This window comes from Tinamus guttatus, unplaced genomic scaffold (assembly GCF_059628265.1).
Source record: "Tinamus guttatus ecotype Peru unplaced genomic scaffold, ASM5962826v1 Tinamus_guttatus_pri_ptg000509l, whole genome shotgun sequence".
Taxonomy (NCBI): Eukaryota; Metazoa; Chordata; class Aves; order Tinamiformes; family Tinamidae; genus Tinamus; species Tinamus guttatus.
In genome coordinates this window covers 1,806,232-1,830,749 of record NW_028289043.1, presented here as the reverse complement: position 1 = coordinate 1,830,749, position 24,518 = coordinate 1,806,232, and the positions used below count along the sequence as shown (strand labels likewise).

Sequence of the window (24,518 nt, the reverse complement as noted above, 5' to 3'; positions counted from 1 at the left end):
TTGCAAGTTTCTTCCTTAGGTCAACTTGATGAATAAGCAAAGTTTAGACAAAACAACAACAACAACAAAACTCAGAAGAGTATCTTTTTTTTCTTTAATAAAAAGATGCTATTGTTGAAAAAGGTCCTCAAACTTTATTTTTTATTTTCAAAATTATCATGTTTTCTGCTCTGGTCTTCCTATTTGGTGGGTAAAACATACTGCATTTAGTGACTCCTTGACTGTTACACACTGTGGGAGATTCTAGCTGTCTAAAGAAGTGACTTAATCAAGAGAACAGAATGAGGAGAGCAGGAACATTTCCACTTTAGCAATCTGTTATTTCTGAGTGAGATTGAGCAGCTTCAGTTGTTTTCAGTGAAGAAAAATGTACTATATTCTGCAAAAATGTACACTTCTCATTAAACTTGCAACTTGGCCAAAAGCCTAAGAGTCCTCTCCATTTTAGTTAAAGGAAAGGTAATTCACATTCCCCTCCTGAGGCCTCACCTTTACGGTAGGTCTCGAGCACATCATCTTCCCCAGGCAGTGCCAGTGCTGTGTTGCCACCCTGCAACACCAGTGAGCAGAGATCTGAAGGGATCTTCACCTTAGCAGTCGGTCTGAGCATAGTGGGTTAAAAAGGCTCCCCAGCCTGTTTGTACATTATGCACGCTGACTCAGAGCCTGCTGACTGACAGCTCTGCTTCCTTCCACTCTGCTGGCCATGATGGATGACAGCTGAGTGTCAAGTTTAATACCCAAAAGATAGAGATAGAAATGGAGTTGTCTCAATACCAGCATTTTCTTTACAGCAGGAGCTTAACAACTCAATTTCTTTAAGGGACAGTAAATCTGTCAGCTTGTTTAACGCCTTTGCACACTCATTAGATACAAATTTTAAGTTCAGGAAAGTACTGGATATTGCAGGTTTCTTACGGAGAGTGAAAAGACACCTCATTGCTCCCTAGCAAAAAGGTCTATTAGTTAAGATGGCAACAATATATTTATTTGGACAGATGAAAATGAAGACCACCTTCCTTCCTCTTCATTGTCCTTGAGATTTAAAACGTCTTCCCATTAAAAGTGTGATAAAAATGCCATATATTCCCCTTAACAATAATCCATGTTAATTCTAAGTTAAAAGAACTGAAGTGAGATCCTGTGATGAAGGCACAAAAGGCATAGTGCCCTGCTGAGAGCATCCTGGGCATTAACTCTTTTTTATAGACAAGGAAACAAAGTACGAATTTAGCAGTTTTGCTTTCTTTTTCCTAATCTTTGTTAACCTTGCTGTTTAGGATGCAGTTCTCTGGGGAAAAGAATGTCTCCTCCGATAAGAAAGGACACTACAGGGTCTTCCCTTGTTCTAAGGCTCAAAACTGTATTTTAGTACAGATGATTTTTATCATGTAGTTTTACTCTGCCCTCCATTCCACCCCCCACCTCTGCTTTGGTCAACCAACAAAAAAGCACTGGGAAGGTTTCATCAGTCAGTGTCCCTAGCTGTTCAATTAGGTGAGAAAAGAAAACAGAGGTCTGTACTGTAGATAGGAGATGTGAGATTAGCAAGAACAAGTGGGGGAAAAGGCAGACTCCTGATCGAGATTGCACATTTCTTCAAACTATTGAAAAAAAAAGCAACAACTGAGATAAATTACAAGTTAATACAAACCCACAGAATATGCTGAAAGGAGACATGTTTTCAGCTCAGAAGTGAAAGGAGGGTTCCTCTGGGAGCGCTGCTGCATGCTACAGTGGGAGGAAGCAGACGAAGTGTGAACCTGTCACTCCAGCTTTCCTAATCCCCTGTGCTTAGTTGTCTCCTTCAACCAGCAAACAATCTACATGTCAGAATGAAAACATCCTAGACATTAAACCAGAGTTAAACATTTCCAATTTATGCATCTAGAGCCACAGACACTCTGCATCTAGAGCCAAGACAGCTCAACAGGCCGAGGCTGATGCTTAATAAGACAAGAAGAAACCCTGTAAGCTTTTATACACCTTGAAACCGTGGATAAGGAAAAAAATGGGAGGGAAACCCATGCGTAAGATTACAACTGCCCTCAACAGATTCATCTTCTCTCTTCCAAAAGGCAAGTGAGCATTTCTGGCATGGTTGCTTGTAACTGCTCATATAAGCTTACAAAGCCAGAATCGTTTCACTAAGGAAGACCTGGTGCAAAGAAGCACCTGCTTCTTTGTGCTTCCTCTGCAATGAGACTTCTCTTCCTTACCATTTGGGAAGAAACGGAGCAGTTTCCTTCATTGTGAACATGAAGGATCAGAGTAATTTTCTGCCAAAAGGAGTCCCTGCTCGCAGATTTTGCTAATTTACCCCTCCTTTAAAATCTGCTCTGGTTACAAAAAGGCATACATTCTGCAACTCATATTTGCGATCCTCTCTGTGTTGTAAGGCTTTTGCAATAGCCCACCCAAACAGACACAGTCCTCTCCTAAATATACCTTCTAGAGATTTATTTCAAGTTCTTTTTATTGATTTTTTTAACTGAAAAAGAAATAAAAGACAAAAATCTGTGGGAGACTTCTACAAAATGTACCTCTGCAAACCCTGCTGTGCTGGCCCAGCAGCTGGTTCATTTGAATTCCGGGTAGGGAGTACACAGGTTTGGGAAACACGAGCACATCAGAAAAGCAAGGCTGCCTTTGGCACACAGCCATTTTCGAAGACCACAAAGCTGGCACCGTTCATGCTCACACATTCCTGCTGCGTGTCACATTGTCCCGTCTCATTGGCATGGGCTAAGACACACTATTTCATTGGGCAGGATATTTAAGGGCCCACAGCTGTCACTCAAGCAGAACGCTCACTTGAATAATGTACAGATCAAATTTATGTAATTTCTATGAATCATAATAAAGATAGCAAAGAGAATATTTTTACTTGAAATAAAATGATATTTCTTCACAATACCACTGTTTAACTAAAACTATTTAAACAAACCAGTGCATTTTGCATCAGATCCATTCCTGGCATGGATCATTAGCACCTCAGAATCCAGCCCAGGGGTTTAGTTTTCACAGAAACACATCAACGTTTTACCAGAGCAAAATCCACGCCGAAGCAGTGAGACACGCTGTTCTTGGATCCTGGAAACCCTTTGTCTCTGGCCTAGTGCCTGGGCACAGCACATCTGAGGAATGAGTGTATCTCATTATGATGGTGCCCTAGCACTTGTCATTCCTTCTGCACAAGGAACAACATATGCACAGCACAATAGAACCTCATTACGTGACAGAAATACATTTGCAGGGCAAGGGAAAGCTGTTGGAGTAAGTCAGAACATTACTGCTGGGATAAATGAGCTCGTGGTCTGCAAAAAAAAAAAAAAAAAAAAGCATTATCGAGAAAATTCTGTTTCTCTTTAAAATCCCTTATGTAGGTAACTTACATCGAGACCTATATTGTAAGCCTAGTGCTCAGCACCACATAGCAGCATGATACTAGAATCAGATTGGATCATCCAGAAGTTTGCCTGCTTCTTATTTTGCCAACTGAAGTCTTGATATTGTAATAATCTCAATTTTGAATAGAATCACACAGCCACGTTGAGCCCAGGGAAGCAGCAGGTATTTTGTCAAGTTTTTTTAAGCAGCCATTTGCTCAATCTGCAGTGACGGAAGGCAGCCACTCATGCTGCCATTCAATGAATGTACCTGTCCAGGTGTTCAAATATTTCTGCAACAGTGAGTGCATCAATAATGAGCTCCAGTTTTGTTACGTATATCGGGTAGCTGTGCACTTTTCCTGGATGTCTGAATACCCTGCTGATTCTGGTGCTGAACCAGACTAGAATTCCCAACCCAAATCACTTTACAGATTGTGAAACCTTATCACTGAAATCCATTTCAAGAGCTGCGGCTTTAGGTGTGCCTCCCACAACAAACCACAACGTGATGCTTGGTGTATTCAGCCTTCACCCTGAGCAACAGTATTTTGCTACTAAAAGAAAACAAGACTTTTATATATCTGATTGCCCTTCTGGACCATACCAGCAGGACAGGCAAGTAGAATTAAAAATGAGAAGACTCTAAGCAGTATAGAAAGATTTCTTTTTTTTTTTTTCCCTAACATAGCTCCAGCATAGTGGTCACCCTTGGACTCCATATGGCTCAAAAGCCATGGAGAAACAATCTATGCATTGCAGCCTATTCCTTTAGGAGAAGGCATGTATGTATACCTCTCAAGGACCAGAAACTTTCAGCTTGTGGGATCACAAGCAAACTGATTTCCTGGGAGACTTCCCTAGTTGGGAGACTTCCCTAGTTGAAACAACAAGCATTCTTTGAGGTCTGGGCAGTCAAGAGAAAAAATGAGTCATACCCATGGCATGATTCATCAGCTCTTACACTCAGTGAACACATTCACCACGTGGCTGATGAAGGCCTTTTCTAAAGGCGTCAAGTATCAGGAATCAAGAAAGGAAAGAGATCAGTATCACCAAACACCTTGAGGCTGAGATTAAAATGATTTTAGCCAATTAATATTGTTTCTCGCCATTAAGCAGCAATATGAAACTTACACCACTATTGTTTCATTTCAGTAGAAAAGCTTGCCATGTGATTCTGAAATGATAATTTGTCAATACTTGTTTGATGAAAAATTTAGGGAGGAGGGAGAGTAAATGTAGGAAGTGGGTTTTGAAAGAAAGTGAAATTTTGAGATGACCAAATTTCCTGAGAACGGGAAACTGTGGGATTTAACCATTTATCCATCATTTAGCAGCTGTAGCTTTAACAGGCAGCTAGCAGGTGGCCTAAGACTTTTCATTTTGCTTTTATTTAAATGAAGGTGAAAGCAGGTGTAGCTCAACAGGAAGAGGCAGCTGTACTCACAGCTTCACTGAAGTGATTTGTTTTTCTTTGACACTAGCGTACTCAGGAACTTTGCCAATGACTCCTGAGCTCTCAAAAACTCCAGGCAAGAGAGATTAGGGTCTAATAGCCAACTACTCCCATTTAAAATTGCTCTAGCCTCCATACAGGTCAGCTGCAACTACAGTTCTTCCTCTTGGTAGACTCGCTGTCGGGTGAAAGGGCAGTGCTGAAAGGCACCTTTACGTTCTACTCAATGGTGAAGGAAATTGGGCAAGAGAAATATGAGGAGAGGAGGGAATTTGTAGGACATATTGCTTACAGCTCTAAAGGGAATGCAGAGGGCTTGCACTGAAGTGATAGATGACCAAAGTGGGAAAGAATGAAAAGCAAATTTCAAAAGATCAGAGCTGCTGAACATCTGCTCAACACGGTCAACTTTCTCAGGAAAAAAAAAAGAGGGTGGGGAGAAGAGAAATAAAGTCAGGATATACAAACAGAGAAAAGAAAATTTGTATAGCTACATGATAAAGAGCTTCGCCATCAAAGAGCTCCAGTGAATACGGATGGAGAGGATGGTCTGAAAAAACGACAGCATGGAAGACTGAAAAATAGGGATGAGACACAAGAACAACATAATGTGTAATAACAGCTAATACATTTGCTCCACAGCATTAGCTATGTTGCTATTAAGAGAGAGAAAAATATAAAATTGCTTCAGAGGCAAGTATTAAAGATTTTGTTGCAGAAAGGGAGATGTTATAGTGGTAAAACAAGACTAACAGGTTATTAGAGAGAGAAAAATCAATCATTCAACATTGTAAGGCACAGTTGATCTCTTAGACTACAAGAGGAATGACAATTATCAACAGGATGTTATCATTAGCCTAGTTAAAAGGCTGAATAACATGAATCCATCAGCAAGAACAGGATGACAAAAGTGGCTAAGAAGCTGCACTGAAAGTACTAGTGGTAAATGCGACCCAAATAAGAGAAGACTGGGATAAGAAACAGTGTTTACTATCACTGTCCTGAGCTTTCAGCTGTTTCACTGATCTGATAAACTTGCTTCACAGAATAGTGTATTGCAGAGATTTCATGAACACATAACACAAGCCAAAGAGGATTTGCCCTGGCTACAGCTGCTACCCTCTTTGAACTGCTGAGCAGTTGATATGATAACGTGACCGCCCTTCCCTTTCCATGAGAAAGGGGCAATCCCAGAGCACTCCAACCATCAGATTCAGCAGCACAAGAAGGATATTACTGACCAAATAGCACAGTCATGAGATCAAAGGAGGGTAAATTCCAAAATCCCTGGAATCTCAAATGTACAAATTATTGAAGACTCTTTTTAAGTAATTAGGGCAACGTCTTTTACATATGCAGAAATGAGACATATTAAGAAATAAATTTTCTACAGAAATGTATTTAGGCAGAAATTAGATGACAAATGAGGGATAATTAACAAATTGACAAAATCCTTATCTGCATTCCCTCTAATGTTACTAAAAAGTCAATTTAGCAATGTAAAATTTATGCAACTTTCCCTTATGACAGAATCACAACTACTAGCTCCTGTATTACATTCTGGATGTAGAGAGCAACTTTCCAAAGGCCATATGTTATATGATAAAATTTACTTATTCTCTCAATTCTCTCTTGAAAAAGGATTACAATACAACCACCAAGAGCGACTTACTTCCTGTAAAGTTCCTGCAGTTAAGAATTTCTGCAAAATCTATGTTCCTTGATCTCATGCCACTCTGAACCCTTCTTACTCTCCGCTCTCTGTGCAATTCACAAAAGTAATGGCAAAACACACTGGTGCACAGAAATTATGTGACAGTATTTTAAAATTCATATGTAAAGCCCAGAAAACAGCATGTAAAATTTTCAACATAGGTCAAATTAAATGCCTAAGTTATTTAACCAGTGACACTTAATGAACCAGAAAAGCAGCTGACCTAATCAAGGTCGATTAATGTTAGCTCTTGGATACCGAAATCACTAAGATTATCTGAAGATTTGCATTTAGTTTTTAGAAAGATATTGAGGATCAGCAGCTCATATAGTGTCAGTGTTAGTTATGCACATCCAATCTTATGGCAAGTGCTCAGGATCTTCTTAAAATACTCTAAGGCATTTATTCAGGACACTTAAAACAGGTATTAGAATTAATTTTTATTCAAATTAGCTTGATGTGCAAACTGTATTGCTGGCATGTGCATAGCTTCCACCAACTGGGCTGAAGGAGGATGTTTCCCTGTGCTACAGTCTGTATAACAACACAAAAAGCTATAGGTTATTACCAGTTCTTAGCAGGGCAGAACAATACAGCCACTAGTCTCAATCTTATAAAATGTGCAAGCTAGTAAGAAATTTGTCTTTCATTCTCATAACCTATATATAAAATCATCACCTAAAATTGTCTCACACTGATTTTTAGACCTTTTCAACTTCCAGGATGTTTGAAATTCAACTACAGATAACAAACAACAATTTGGGCAATCAAGATGCTCCTCAGAACACACAATTTTAGCACATGATATGCAACTCGGATATGAACAAAGCAGAAGAGAAGGAATTAAACGCTGTTCCGTTATTTATAAAAGAGAAAGAAAAGATAATGTGACTACTTGGTGACTGATCATGTAGTATCTTTCCTGACAAGCACAGACAACATAGCAGAGCATGTTTATGAATGGGCCTGAATTTTTATATTGCACCAGTGTAAGCTTTTGAATAACAGAGCAGCACTTGAACTCAGAATAGGCCTCAACTCCATTCGTAATACTCACAAGCTGCATGGACCTGCACCTTTGCTCAGTGTCTGCTGCAAACACAAACGCTGGAAATTCCAGCTCCTTTACACACGAGGACACAATCTGTGCAGAGACATACAGAGATTTTAAATAGGCAAAATCTCTTCCCTCTGCGATGAGGGCCAACCAGAGCAGTGCCTGCAAAGGTGCACACCAGTGTACGTAGACAGGAGTTGCACTCATTTACAGCAGCTCAGTCCCAGTACTTTCTTTTTATTTATTTATTTACTTTATTTTTACTTATTTATTTATTTATTCTTATTAAAGTATTGCCTGTTCCTGCACTCTTGATCGCCAGAAGCATGCCTGGAAGGGAAACAATGTTTCTTTATAATTATAGCCTATTTATCATCCAGCAACAGCAATACGGCAGATCCTAAAGAAACATTCCAGTTCCAGGGAAAGCTCGGGACCATTGTTTTCCACCAAACCGTGGCTTAATTTGTTTTCCTTTCCTGATAGCCAATTACTCTTCCCGTTTTGCACTACCGAGCTGATAATGAGCGAGGTCTCGCAGCGCAGCCCTGCACCGCGCTGCGCTCGCCCTTAGCAGCCTGGATGAAAAGGGTTTCCCGCAAGCCCAGAACGGCACCTCTGCCCAGAGGGTCACGGGAAGCAACGCGGCGCATGAGGCTGAGGCTGGCCGGGCACCCAGCCAGCCCCTGAACCTCCAGGATCCAGTGACACCTTCTTTCTTCATCCCCTCTTCCTCCTCCCTCCTGCTGCCAACCGGTAGTTCTCCTGGCAAGTCTCCACCACTCACTGCTGGGTGTTCTTATGACTTTCAACACAGATGAATGGGATGTACTTCTCCCTTTTCCTGTCTCAATTGTTAATGGAATGCAAGACATGACTGATATTTTTTAAAAAGTTGCCTTTCCTGACATAGATGAGCAATATTCTTTAATAGCCATTCTTAAATTTTTACAGGATTGCTATTTTTACATCTCAGGTCTGTTTTATTAGCCCAATAATGCACGCGTTTAAAGATAGAAGGTAAATGAGAGCACATATTATGGCTACGCACACATAGTGAAGACAGAAACCCTTTGCAAAAAAAATGCAAAAAAAGATTGAATACCCTGTGCCCTATTAGAAGGAGAAAAGGATACACATTAGACGATACTCATTATGTAGCCAGAAAACTAAAAATGAGGCAAAATTCTTTTTTTTTAAAAAAAAGCAAAATCCATTCAAAACATGAAAACATAGAATACTCTTTTTTTTTTAAAAAAAGATCACCGTTAAGGTTATTTTCCCTCATACCTTTTATTTATGTGAGTTCTTTGGTACTGAGGGTAAGTGAAATATTTTGTTTCATTGCTGTCATCATGTAAATTAACTGGCACTCAGTTCTTCAAGTGTAACGTAGAAGTCACTAAAGACACCATGTGCACAACCACATAAAACTTCAGTTCAGCTCCTGCCTCCCATGCTCATGTACTCTGTCTGATAAGAACAAGATGTATTTTGGAGCCAAAAGTTTCAGTGACAGAAAAGTGTGCACTGAACAACAAAGCAAGGAATAGAAGACCAACAATGTTGACTAAACATTTCATTACTCAGGTTAAATCTCAAAAAAAAACCTCCCACAGCTAAAAGCACAAGCTCCTTTGGGTTGAACATTGCTAGTTCCCCAGAGCAGAGCACAATGCAAGGGTCTGTCATCTGCTAAATAACAGCGAGGCCTGTTAAAAAGTATTATTTCAGGTTTACAAGGAGGTAAGCAAAATTAAAGCAAACCTTTAGGTACAGAACTGCAAAAGAAAATTCTATAGCTTCATGTAAGCCTCAGCAGAAGCATTACTATCCTTCATTACACGATACAAGACACTTCAGGCATGTTGTTATGAATACACATAAGAAAAAATAGTGCTAGCCTTTGAAATCTTCAATAACGGGAGCAACGCTTCCATTCCCATTTAAAAGGAAAATGCAATTTTTCACAGCTAGCTGAAGCTGCAAATGCTTGCAAGGCTTGCTGTATAACTAAATGCAGCAAGGGAGAACGTGGCTTTGGCACAGGCCTTTGCACCACCAGGCTGCTGGGCTCCACAAAATGTGTATTGCTCTCTCCAAATTATTTTTAATGCTGTGCATTATGGCACCCAACACAGCAATACCATCCAAAACCAGAGAGAAGGCCTCAGCTTTTTTTGAGATGCAGGTTAGAGAACTCGGCTGCGGCCGTTCCGAGACGGCCATCGTGTGCAGAGGGAAGTCCCACGTACAGAGAGATCGTCACCTAAAAAGATGTTGTCCTGCCTGTGCAGAGATCTACAAAGTGTCAGGAGAAGCGTTTCCTGCGTTATTTCTACAGTGAAATGTAATTTTAGTGCAGCTGGCACCAAGAGTAAAGTTCAGCCAACACACTGATTACTCCCTCAGGAGCCTGCGAGGGAAATCTACTCGGAGGCTGCAGCAGTTCACAGAAAGCAAAAATCAAAAAGACAGAAACAGCTTCCCACTTCCAAATCTCTCTCCAGAAGAAAAATAAAGCCAGCATGAAGCTCACACTGTAATAAATTCTACACTGGCCTAGTTTGGATTTCTTAGGAACATCAAGTATAAAAACATACCCATTAATAAAAAGTTGTGGCCTGCTTGGTACTCACAACACTGTTTGGGGAAAGGCATGCACAGGCAAACAAGAGGCTTCTCCATGTTATCTGCTTTAACCCTTATCTAATTTCTGTTGACCATCATCAAATCCAAGGGGCTGTCAATTTATGAGTGCACAGGGCCAAAGCGAAGGCTGTTTGGTGATGCTTTTACTCCTAGACATAACTGAGGCTGTATTTACAATGGCAGGATCTCCCTGATGTACAAAACCTCGAAGCAGAAGTTCATAGCCACAGAAATATACACCAACATATAACCACATAAAGAAACCCCTGATAAAGAAGTTACTACTCCACACTGGAATGCAGATGCAGTTTTACGTTGATTCAACATGTTGCCTCACATATATTTTCCCCATTCCCAGAGCTTATGCTATATATTGGGATATACATGTCGGGAACAACGATGACATGTGCCCACTTTGATATTTTGAGGCAAAAGATTTCTTAATTTTAGAGATTACAAGTATGCCTTTTATTTTGAAGGATCTAAAATGTGACTTGAATTCCAGTATATAGGAGAAAAGTTTGACTAAAGAAGTAATAGCATAACGAATAAACTGAATCACCTCTGCATCAAAACATTTTAAAACCTAACAATTTGGACATTTTCAGTTTTATTTAGTAAGCATAATAAGTTTTTTTTTTTTAAAAAAAAGATTATTCATACTATGGCGTTTAGTGCAGGTAAAGAATTCCAATTATTAGACATAACTTGTTACAATGACAACCTGCAGTTTGCTCTGTCATAGAGGTGAACATTTTCATGGGCTGTTAATTCTAAAACCCAGAATTTTTTAAACTCATGCTATTTTATTTATATTATTTAAAGTAATAGAAGTAATATTTTAAAGTAATGGAACTTGAGACTGGTTACTACATTACAAACAGCTATTATAATGAAAAACAAAAGCAATTCATCCTAGTATTTAAAAACTAAAAGTCAGGAAATACAAGCTTAAACAGAAAAATCCTTAAAGATAAGTAAAAGATAAAGCTCTTTTCCTAATCTAGTATATGCAGTTATTTAATTAAGCCAGTATCAAACATAAACAAGCATCAGCGAAAACCAAGCAGAAACACATGAGCTGTGACATATTCTACCCTTGCTCTGCAGCTATGTAAAAAATGCTTACGGTAGAGATTGGCTGAGGCATTTGGAGAGCACACTCTTTAACTCGCACCTGATAATCAGCGAAACAGAATACACTCAAACAGGAATTACATTTACATAATAATGGCCAAGTACACAATAAGACAACAAACAACCACTTAAGAACTTTACCCTGCCATCCACATTAAATTATGTTCAGTTTTTCTAAATATTACATCTCGCCACACTGACGACTTTCCTGCCACAATGTAACAGATTCCTTAAAAGGCCTGAAAAGTGCCGAAGGACAGTGGCAGCGGATCCCACCCGGATTAACGCACCTTCCGCACGGCTCGTGGGCAGGTGTCTGCTACCACACGCCGTTTTCAGAAGCCTGCCCGACCCTGCACAGGAGAACACCACTGCTGGATGCAGAAAATGTGACCTACGGGAAGACTTTGTGAAGCCTTTGACTGGTTGAGCTGGGTTTCTGCCATAGCTGTTTAAGGGCTCACTGTGTAGGAGTTAATTGTATTAGTTATCTTGCATAATAACCTGATTAATTTTGTACTTCAAAGTTATTAACCACCATACTGTGCAGGATTCACTGGAGAATGAGGGAATTTAATCCGTCTGTTCAAATACAAAAGCAAACAAGAATAATCCTTTGTTTTGTAACTTTTAAATAGATAACTTCTTAAATTCTTAATTATGCTCTGAGTGCTTTAGAGGGTACTCATTGAAACTCTTTAGCTAAGGTTAACTAGACACTTCTGTTTGTTAGAAATCATTTACTAGCCATGATTTAAAAAGTTACTATAGACTGCACAACTAAAAATTGTATTATTTTTCTTCTAAGGTTTGTAAAAGAACAAATTAAAGAGATCAATAAATTATCCCTTGTTATTTCACAAGATGTTTTCAATACTTGCAGCTGCAGTTTGAAAACAGTATTTAAAAAATTGGCAGGTCTCAAAACTCATGCTGAGATGGATTTATCATGGTATTTTTACACCGAAATAACTGAGAAAAAGGAAAGAGAAAGGCTAATAGGAATATTCAAATATTTTTAAAATAGATTTATATGTTGTATCTATTGTGAAAAAGCCCTGCCAAATGGATCACTGACTTTTGCTGTTAGATACGCACATGATTTTCAAAGCAAAATCACTAAGATTTTTCCACACTAAATGGGATGAAGGGTAAAGGGGGAATTTTAGTTTTCAAAGTTCATTTTCTATTACTAAGGCAGTAGTGGTGTTCATTTCTATAAATGCAAACTGTGAAATTTTTTAAAAGCAGAAATATAAAGAACTGTAAATTTACTATGATAAAATAAACAAGCTGGTGAACAAAATAATGCAATTAGATATATCCCCATCCTGTTCATAACTGTTCCTCAGATTATATGTTTCCATTTCCACAGCACTTAATTTTTATGGTATTATCCAAGAATGCAGAATAATAAGATATTTTACTCAAAATGAGACATTTCTATATCATAACAAAACGAGAAAGTCTTGTTTTAGAGAGATTTTCTGAGTCACTCCTGAAAGTAGTTGTTGAAGTCACTGATGATAAAGTCAGTCCAACAGAGGCACAGTACAAGCAAGTCTGAGTAAAATGAAGAATGCAATTTTAATAAACACGGTACAAAACAAAGAATTCTTTTTTTTCAACATGAGACAAAATGAAACAAATGACTAATGACAGAAGAATCTTTAAAAGCAAGGGTGTACTCATGCTTGCCTGTTAAATCTATGAGCAGAACCCAAACAGTGGTTGAAAGACTGAGGGGAGAAAGCTCTTCTTTCACTCCCTCCCTCGGCCATCTGCAACACCAAGGATCAGTATTTTGGCTTCCCCCCTTGCTCCCCAGCTCCTGTTGCCTGAGGCGCAGAACTCAGAAAAACCCCATTCCCTTATCCAAAGACACTTCCTGAGCCTTCTGAAAGGGAAGCTCCAAAGCCCAGATCACACAGGGGAGAAGAGCAACTTTCTTTCCAAAAATGCACAAAATCTGCTCCCCGCCTCCCTCCCCACACACACAAAAAGGAAGCCATAAAAGCTTTGGAAATCAGATGTGTAAGTGATGGCATTCACTCAACACAAATTCTCTCTTCCTTCATTTCAAACGTGGTTGTGTCTTCAGTGCTTCTGAGCTACCCATACATCTTATAAAGGGCAGAACCACATTTCAGAAGCAGCAGTCCAGCACTTTTGTTGAACTTGAGTATAACCACAATTTCTGCTTTCTCTTCTATTTATCATCCCATTTCCTATTTTACTTCTCCCTTTATATGCATGTCCCACAAACTAAATACTTCACCCTGACACTGCAATAGTAACATTTTTAACACAGGAGCACTCAGAGTCATAATTTTTGACTATTCCCTAAGTAGGCATGACAAGCTGGCTGGATTTTGCATTGACTTACATTTGGTAAGTTTGTTTTACATCCTTAAAAAACCTTTCTATGGGCTGTTTTGAAAAATATTTATTGAAAAAATAAAATTCTTCAGGATCTGAAAAGTTTATGTTATCCTCAAGAATATATCAAGTAAAATGCATCTAGTTTATAGACTAGACTTCTGATTCTTTCCTCCACCAGGAATTTAATTGCAGACACAAAGACACACAGGTGCATCTCTCAGTCCATTTTAACATTTTGTTATCTCAAGAACATGTCTGCAGCCATACAGAACTCACCAGAAATATTCTTTCAAGCTGGTCTTGAATGTCTTTCATTCCTGGAAAAGCAGCAACGCCTTGAATCATTTCTATAAAGATACAACCCACTCCCCTGCAGAGGAAAAAAAGAAAATATGCAACGTTAGAACAATTTCTTTCACGTTAAACAGCCAACATGATCAGTGCTTTTGTCTCCATCATCAACATTACAGTATTTTTTTACCAACACAGGCTTGTGTGCCTATAGTGGAAACCAGCACGTGTGTGCGAACGCATCTCCCTTCACGTGTCCGAAGACGTGGAGAGGGCCAGAGTGAGGGCGGCAGCAGAGGAGACCCACGAATTCCCGGCAGCTGCTGCCCACACGGGTGCTGCTGGGCCCAGGGCACACAGGCACTGGCAGCGGGAGGGCTCTGCGTGGGGAAATCTGGGAGAAATGAGTGATCAGGCCCTGGGCTCCTGAGAGACACGGAGCTCAGGGCCTGCTCAAGCGCAGGTGACTCCTGGGCTGGGCTTGCTGGGGCTTCCTTCTCCCCTCTCCTCTCCACAGAGCGCTTGGAGATGCTGATCCCATTCCCAAAGGCATGGGAGGGTCTGAGCAGAGGGCACCTCCTCTTCTCCCATCTCCCTCATTAGCTGCAGCCTCCTGAGGGCACCGTTCTGCACCCTCTCACAGCTGCTTTACATGGGTCCCCCTCATCCTGCTCCTTCAAAAGCCACTGCAGGAAATACCAGATACTCAGAGGAAAGAAATATCTGAGAAACACAAACTGCAGCACAAAGAATGAATTCTTAATGCTTTAAAGCTTCTGCAGCTCTTTGGATCAAATCTCAGACAACCCATGGATTTCCTGCTCCTAGGAGGAAAAGAAATTACAAACTTATCTGCTTCTTTTCTAGATGAAAAGAGCTCAGGAGTTGCTTGCTCCTCCAGTAAAAAATTATTTTAGGAAAGAACATATTCCTTGGCTACCAATAGGATGCAGGGCTTGATTGGATGTTAAAACTCACTTAAATTGCTCTAAGCGTACACAGCCTCTGCAAGCATGTACATAGATACACATACACACATATATATACATATAGCCACATCTGTGCAAGTGACCACACAACCCAGGACAAACAAACAACTCAAAATAGGTGTCAGAGTGAACCACAAATTCCCAAGGCTACAGTACCGCCAACATGTTAAATTGTGAGGTTTTGTCCTTTGAATCAAGAAAACTCAGCCATAATTTCTAATTTAGAAGTTAACTATTTGGAAGGTAATAATTACATACCTTATCACTGCTTATTCATCAAGATGATGTATTCAGAAAGTAGCATTTAATTTTAGGGGTGTAGGTACATATATTGGTAAAGAAGTGGTTCTAGAATAAAATAACCTAATGAAAATAGATGGCAGGTTTTCATTAAGGCCAGGGCTGAATATTTATAGACACCACTTAACTAAGATTGTCAGCAAACAACCCATGCTTTACCCAGTGCCTAAGTCTCCTTAGCCATTGAAACACAAAGCAGAACTTTGGAAAACACAGCTCTCACACATCCAATTTTAGATGAATTAAGGTATTTATAGAAGGGAGACGTTAAAATTTATGTTCCATATGCTTCCACTGGTCACTGAAGGAGCCGAATTGATTAAATTGTCATTCATCATTCACTCTGGTTACTGCCTCATTAGGTAGAGAAAGGCACAATATATCTTAGTCAAATATTTATAAATACTAGCCAGATCTTGGGCAAGGAGAGATTTCAGACAGAAGCAATTTATTCAAGATGAGAAATAAAACAATTGAATTTGGTCTAAAGCAAAGGAGATCAGAGTTCTGTTCTTGCAACCAAACACCAGGCATCTGATTAAATTAGTTCATCATTTCAGAGCTGACGCAGCTATCTGCACAGAAACTTATTTTAGCTGTTTGAACAGAAATGTTGTAAAAGCTATATGGAATAGATGTTTTCCAGAGGTCCCTGCAACACCAACCATCCTATGATTTTGGCAGATAAATTTATATTCTATTATTTCACAAACTCTGTTTACAATATTTTACATTTTTAGTGGATCTGATGCAAACCAAAAAAGAAAAGTAAGAACAGTGAACAATACCACTGAAGAATAGTTTTCTGCTTGGAAAAAAAAGAGCCCTATTAAGTTTCTCGAACACTTGTATAACCCAGTGCTTTATTTAGTCATGATCTGAAATGATGGTGAAAGGGTACTGCGGTTAAATGAATGGCTTGTCCAAAAATCAAAAGGTTACTAAAATCATTGAGCAATTCTGAGGTTTGAGCTGGAAGACTGCTGTTCAACTCTGGCACATTTGAACATTAATCATACGCTTAGATTGCAAGTTTAAGGCACTCACTCAACACTTTGAGGAATAAGCCCACAAAAAAGAAAAGATTAAATAGATAATAAAAGAAAAGAAAATAGATAAAAGTCCAACACTGAATTGATAGGAAATATCTAGAAAGCCATAATATTAAATAAAGGCTTTGAGATGGCAGGGCTGATTGGTGAGTTTTACTTACAGCAAGTAGAAATTAAAAATATACTGGGATCATTGATTCACAAACCTTAAGTACACATGTATTGAGCATATATAGAAACCAAGCCTCTACACAGCCTTGAAATTTAGGCTTCTTTTTGTAGAGCTCACAAACTATTAGACTGGTCTGAGAGATTTCTGAGCAAAGCAGAAACTATTTACACGCCCGAACTACTGACCTGAAAGTCAGGAAAACTTGTAAGGAAATTAAAATAATTATGTCACCCTTGCTAAAAGGATACATGAGAGACAGCGAGAACGTGATGGCTCTGTATTTAAAATTATGCAAAATTAAAGAGAGGAAAAAGCAAATTAAGCTTTTACTGTTTCCCCTAACTGTAGGTGGACCCAAAGTAGCGTAACTACAAAGAGCAGGATGCATATCGGAAATGAAAATTTTAGTGTGAGTGTTAGAGAAACACACTTAATCACTATGCCATACAAGAGTCTCCCAACGGACCAGAAACTCCACTGCTACAGCCATGTAAAACTAGACAAGCTGAAACACTTAGGAATATTCTTCAGGGAACAGGCTTGCATTAACAGCAGGGTGGATAAGATGATCTCACAGATCACTCCCATCTCTAGTTTCTCTGATGCAAAGATTGCATCTTGAAATATGAAATACGACCAATTAACTCAGCTTAATGTGCGTGCATTTCCAGGGGTATGTTCTTTATGGATTACTTGTGCACGCTCAGCATACAGGGGCATTTTCAGGCTGCATTTGAGAAATTGTGTGTGGAAAAAAAAGAACATTAGCATAGCATACTTCAGTACACTCGGTTTAGATTTTTCTGTTCCCTCTATAAAACTGATTTTGAAAAAGCCAAATGCAGCTACTTCTATGATTTGGTTCAGGGATCTTCCCAGCGGAGCAGCCTGGGATGACCTTGCAAAGTCAGCATGACTCAAAGTGACAGCCATCTCGTGTTGAAACGTGTGGCTCCCTCTCCGGTGACAAAAAAGCATGACTAAACCTATTGATGTATTGATGAGACCATATGCTGCCATACCATCTAATATTGCTCTGCTATTGTCCTGCTTAATTTTCTAGGACTCCCCGGCTGTCACCATGCAACCTTATACGAAGTGTGAATGAAGAACAGAGCTAAAGTTGTTAGTGTTACATCTGAACCCACATAGTAAGTGAGCCTGTAAGAATGAAGGCCTCAAGAAACCAAATGTTTTCTACACAGCTTTTGTAATGCAAGAGTCTATTTCCTAAAAAATAACTTGCTTAATCTTTTCGTGTGTTTGTTTTGGTTTGGTTTTTTTTTTGTCTTAAGAATTCACATTCCTGTCTCTGTAAGCAGGACTTTTTGGTTTCAGTTAATATTCTTGAGGGATCTACACAAAACACAGCAGATGCAATTTGGAATGAGGAGTTGTATCTAAACTGAGTATTGGGTCTTATTTAAATGGAGATTATAGGAAGCCTGACTGGATATTTGAGAAACAGTTAAAACCTGCTGAACTTTCTGCCCTGAACAGATTTTCAATGCTTTCTAACAGGCTCAGCGTAGGTGACGACATTCAGCATTTTCTTCATAGTGAAGACATATTGGCTTTCACATAAGAAGCTTTATCTGTCAAAAAGCTTGGTTTCAGGGTGCAGGAATTGGCTTCAGAGGTATAAGGCATTTTATGAAAACCAAATAATTGCTTCCAACAATCCTGCTGTTAAGATTTCTGAAATTCAAAGGAACAGTTTTCTTCCAAGTTTCCCAAACTGCACAGTTTTGTACTGTTAAATATATCAGAAGAAAAATAGCCTGCTTTATTTTTATGTATTCATCACCAAGAGGCAATACAGGACTCTCTTCCACAAAATTCACTAGTAAAATACAGCATATCGAAATAGCACAGACACTTGTACCTTGTCTTATTTATTCAGAAAAAAGCCACACTTCTGCATGATCCTACTTATCAATAGAACTAAATATATTTCACATGACATTTTCCAGCTCCTGGCTTTCTTTCTCTGGTGTGGATCCAAATACTTTTTGAAAAACTTTCCTGCTACTCATGAAAAAAATACTATTAATAGTGAGAGTGATGAGTAAATCCAATGTTCCAAATGACTAAATGTAGTTTATGGATAGGAACTGAAATGTCCTTCCAATAACCGCAGACAAGATGGTTTCCTCACTCACTCCCTTCTATCGGTGAATCAGACCCCCCAGAGTTTTCCAGTTGTAAGTTAATTCCAGTTGTAAGCTGATAAAACCTCTGTCATTGCCAGCGTTTTCTCCAGTTTTTACTTTGACAGTTTTCACAATATCTTCACCACTTAAGAACTGGCATTTCTTTGCCCTAGAAGTTATGATAAAAACCACTATGGCACACAATGGCAAAAGAACCAATTGACCCTGCATGTTTTCCCTCTTGAGCCCAAACTGCTATTTCTTCAGTATGTTCTGGGAGTCCTGCTCTCAGATTTCTTTAATTCCAAACTGTTTACAGCAGATATAGGATAACGATGTCTTTGTAATGTCTCCTGTGTAAAAAGATAATTTGGTGCACCTGTGTCTAAGACAAGATCTGTTTCTGTATAATAAATATCTTAATTACTGTCATAGGTCTTCATTGGTCAAATATTCATGAAAGCATGCCTGGAATTATTGAAAACCCTCTAATTTGCACTCGGAGTGGATTATTTGTGGAGAGTGTTGAGTACCTGAAAAATATCGTTTATTTTTCTAACTATGCAATGAAAAATCTCCATGTGAATAGTTTTCCCTAGATTTAGACCAGAATCGAGCATATATCTATTTATCCAGATGCCACAAAGTTAAATAATGGTGATTTAATAAGCAACTTCCTAGCACAACTGGTCTAGCTATAAGCAATTTCTTATACAGCACTAAGCATAGCTGATATTAGTTAATATAAGTGAATTTTACAATAATATCATGGCCCCTAATTTCTTATTTTACCTGAATTGTGACTAAGAGTTTACATTCTATCATTCTTTCCTTGTATTTTTTTTAAACAAAACAATGGGATATGCAAAACACTGCCAGCTGTTAGCAAATACGGTTTATAGCCAGCTGCACCTCAAAATAAAATATCCCTAGTGACCTCCTCATCTAAGAAACCCAGATGTAGCAGCACATGCACTGCATGACAGAAGGGCTTTGATAATATGCCGAAATTGTTTCATTTACTAATACTGAATTCTTCCTGCAAGGAACAACTAGAATAGGTTAATTTGGGGATTTTTTTCTGTATTACCTATATATGGATTTTAGTAATTATTATAACCCTTTGTATATAAAAGCTCATTTGCCTCGCATTGACTTTCAAAGAACTATAAAATTCAGGAAGTTATGCCATAGGCAGTGGAAAGCTCTTTTCTTAGAGAAGAATTCCAGAGATTTTTTTTTTCCTATCAAAGGTTATCACGTCTCTTTTCTGCAGGCTCAGGTAGCACAGTCCCTGCCACTGCATCACCCGCTGCCAGCAGTAAATCACAAAGTGCACGGCCCTGATTTCCATCACCAGCCTGACACCATTAATGCATGCATGTCTTCATTAATATTATTTTATCGCCAGTGGCTATTTAAACAGAAAGCAGGAGAATGTAATACTGTACGTGGATCATTAGCTTTTAGTTACTAACCTAATGCCCTACACCCGCAAATGAAGTGTAAAAATAGCCTGCAGCCTCTGCCACCTGCTTCCCAGCCCGTCCAGCGGTTAATATTTGGACGCTTTTTTCATGGGGCTGGTCTTTTACACAATAACAGCCCTGCTTTCCATTCCTTGGGAACCACCATGAAATGTCATTTACCATGGCTAAAGCAAAGGCCCTGTCATTTTTTCCTCCCTAAATGGAAGAAACAGCTGTGCTTTGTAGCTCAACATTAGTTAAATATTTAGTGAAGTAGCTCCCTAGTCTTGTCTTACTGCAGGGTATCGACAAAGACACCCGGGAGCGCACAGTATCTGACATAAGGACAAAATGCCAGTAATTACATAAAAATGCTAATGCTACAAACACACTTTAGATAACAAAATTACTAAATAATCTTGGCATCTGGTGGAAGGTACCTTTCGCCTTGTGGTTTTCCCTTCTCTCCTCCCTCCTGCTGTCCCCCATTTCCTCTGCCTCCCACTCTGCAAGTCACTAAGCAGCTGTAATGTAATCTTGGCCCAGCTATGCACTGCCATCGTACAGAGAAAGCCCCAAGCTTGGCTTTCCTCCAGCAGAGCTCACTATTAGATTTACCAAATAAGCGTCAGTGACCTTAACATGCAGTTACATCTCTTGCATTTAAACTGGAAGTAAGTGCTGTCTCAGACAGCCCAGCAAAGCACGGAGAGGTAGAAACCCAGAACTCCTCTGTCACATGCGATATAAATTTACTCTAATCTGATTTCTGGTGTGGCAGTAGTTCAGCATCTACATAAAGTTCTATTATGTGAAAGAAATAATGATGATTTTTTTCCTACACTTCTCATAGTTCGCCAGTTTGTACAAGGCACTAAAAATTTTATCAGTGCTACACATCTATTATAGCAGTAGTATTGACTTCATTTTTCATTTGGAACAAAGGTCCCTGTTCCTACCCCTGGGCATCTGCATCTTTCTTGGGCCTATATTAAATGTTCTGCACAAGAGGACATAATTTATGGCTATTGTTCAAGCTCTTCAGCAATGATCCTTAGCTCATTTTAAAGGTCTTGACAAAAAATGACTGTATAGTTGAGCTGACATTTTGAGTCCTCCCTTGATCCTTCTCTCCCTTTAATTTGAATATAAACATATGATCACGAAGCCAATGTCAGGTCTGTTCAAAATACTTCTATTAACTGCATGGTTTAATTTGATCCTTGTCATAATAACTATACATAGCTCGACTGGGCTTTTTATAACTCTTTTACTAAAATTATCATTGGGAGGAATGGTAAAAAAAGATTTATTTTTATGAGGTATTAAACTTTTGAGTAAATGATTCTTTGTGAAAAAGTTTCATTAAGAATCAAAATTTTAATATCCTTTGCTCAATTTTAACAAATAAACCTTACTTTCAAAGAGTAATGATTTTTTAAATTGGTGAATATTAACAAAAAAATCAGATTTCTGTTTTTGACAAAAAGAATTACAGGATTTCTAAACAATGTGCTTTATTAAAGAATTTCAAAATTTTCTTTAGAAGTTTCCATATTTTCTACTAATTCAGGCATATATGTACACACACACGCGGATGTGGGATTCTCAAGAGCTGAACATATGTTGACTGAAGGATCTCAAGATGAGCAAAAAGAAGGCTTTCCGCCTGCCAACCCTTTCCATCTCCCTGTGCAGCTGCCCTTCCTCACCCGCAGCCAGGCAGGTAGCAGAGTTTATCTGGGCAACCAGCTGCACGTTGTCAGCAGCAGATGGGATGTGAGCACTGCAAGCAGCCTGAGAAGACACTAGGTGGAACAGATCTTTGGGAAAACAGGGCGGTTTTAGCACAGAAGAGAAGCTGAGATGCTCAGGAAAAGGATTTTAGATCTGTGAGGTTGGAAGAAAGTCAGATGGCTGATACAAAAGATACGGCCTTGGCCTCTGGTGCAACTGCATGGTGACGATGTTCACCTCCTGAGATGTCTGCTCGCCTTTCTTGCCTCTAGATTCACCTTCACTAGCAGGGTAAGGGACTAAGGCAGCTGGAGGCCCAGCTGTATTAAGTGCTCTCATCAGTATTATTTAGTAGTGTCACCATGCCTATCAGTGTTCAAGAAACGTGTAGATGAGGCACTTAAGGACATGGTTCAACAGGCACGGTGTTGATGGGCTTGTGGTTGGACTCGATGATCTTGAAGGTCTTTTCCTACCATAATGATTCTATGATTTGTTGCAGTATTTATACTGTGTAACCCTCCAAAGGAAACTATACTGCAGCTTCTAACCCTAGGCTCCAGAAGTCAAGACTTAGAGCACTACAAGGGAAAAAACTAGATGGTAATTCCAGGAGAAGAGTTTTTCATTCCACTTTCTCTGATCTTAGAGCTACAAGAAGCAAACACAACTCAGTCATGCTTACTTTCCTCTGAAAAAAAGGTACTCTTGCTAGGTCATCCCTTCAGTACTACCAAGCACTTCAAGATTACTCTCGGAATTATTACCCTCCCACCTTGCAGCCTTTCTGAAATCCAAAATTCCTCTCTACCTTATCTTCTAGCCATCTCAATTTTAACATAATCTTAATCCTAAATAAAGAAATGTATGTTTTAAACACAAAGATATTTCAGTCAAGCTGCTAACAAATCATTATACTCCTTTGATACTTGTTCAGTATACATATTTCCCAAATGAAATGAATTGTGTAGATTTACATGGTTAATTAAATACACATTGAAAGCAAATCCACTTCTTCCACAAGGCAGAACTTTTTATAAAGAAAATTTCTTTTTTCACCCTTCTGTTTCTGCAGACAACAAGCAGTGCTCCTACTAGCACAGCTCATGGCATTTTGTACACGTTACCGAGACCTTGTGACCTCAAAAGCTACAGGATAGGTGAGGAAACTCCATGTTGATTTTTAACAGCCAAAACCAGGCACAGGTTTTCAGTCACAAATGCAGCACTCCAGCTGGCCATGCATTTTAGCTGGTTTTACCAAAATAATCACATTGTGTTATGGTCTCATGAATTACTAAGTATTCATGCTTACCAATAGTTTGCTAAGGAATAAAGTGTATCATCTTCTGCAATATAATATATCAGATTAAGACTACAGAAAGCAAGAAACAACAGCTAATCTCCTCAAAAAGCATTACTGGCTCTGCTAGATATCAACAGCAAACCGTGGGTGGCAGGAGGGGATTCCTTTAGAGAAATATTGAGTGAATTATACAGATCACTGCTTATAAAACATTTAACCCACACCAATAATTTTGTTACATACCTGTTTTCCACATCAAAGCAAAAATTAAAGCTAAAGCACAGAGTATTACAGAAGGATGCTATACTTACCACATGTCAAGACAGGTTGAATATTCTGTTGACCCCAAAAGGACATCTGGAGGCCTGTACCATAGGGTAACCACTTCATTGGAATATGTGTGGCTGGGAACCGATTTAGCTCTTGCAAGACCTATGTGGTAAATACAAACAAATTAATAAAAAGAGAACAAAGAAATGGTTTGATGTAAAGTTAAGAACCTAAAAAGATATATGAACCCACATCACATAACATGATGGCATATTCCAAGGTTTCTTCTAGCACGGGAACACATGGTAGCATGTGTCATTTAGTGTCTACCTGAACAGAGCTGTGATTATTACGAAGGAATAATAAAGTGTGCCTTGGATAATGATAGCCACAGGCCCAAGAGAGATGCAAGGGTTTACTGTGGTTACCTAAATGAAAGACAAATAAACAAAGGTGCCCATTTCCATAACTACTCATCCTTAGGCACCGCTGTCTTCCATTTCACTGTTACGTCAAAAAAGGAAATGGAAAACAAACTCCAATACAAACAGTGTCACAGATGGGATTCTCCAGGGAAGCCTATGGAAACCTTCCACAGTTTATATCACAAATCTCAGTCTATTTATTCAAGGTTTTATTTGGAAACCAGAGAGGCATATATCCATCTGCATTGAAATAAACATTAATGTTGCAATAATACACCAGAAGATGGTATGTGCAAAATTCTTGTATCTCTCAACAAGTATATATTGGCAATGTAACAATCTCAAGAGCAGAAATTACTTCAGTGAAATCTCTCCAGATTGGTGGCCTCCTGAAGAGCTAGTATTCACAGTAACTGTGTTTTTAAGCTTGCCAGTCATTTGAGATAATTCACTCCAACTGGAATGCAAATCCTTACAGAATTTGTTCCATACACTAACACAACCATAATCTATCATCTCGTGTAAAACTGGCAAGATTTTGGAGGAGCCTATTATATGGTAAAG

At 39.0% G+C, this 24,518-nt stretch overlaps 1 protein-coding gene across 5 annotated transcripts in view; it reads right to left on the bottom strand.

Moving 5' to 3' along the window:
- Nucleotides 1–24,518, bottom strand: part of CDK14 (cyclin dependent kinase 14) — a 296,945-nt gene that overhangs the window by 101,496 nt on the left and 170,931 nt on the right. For all 5 annotated transcript variants that reach the window (XM_088533551.1, XM_088533554.1, XM_088533553.1 and 2 more), the window contains 2 exons: nt 23,571–23,691; nt 14,067–14,160 (listed from right to left, as the gene is read on the bottom strand). In XM_088533551.1, the coding sequence (XP_088389677.1) occupies nt 14,067–14,160; nt 23,571–23,691 (215 nt within the window). The remainder of the gene's footprint in view (nt 1–14,066; nt 14,161–23,570; nt 23,692–24,518) is intronic.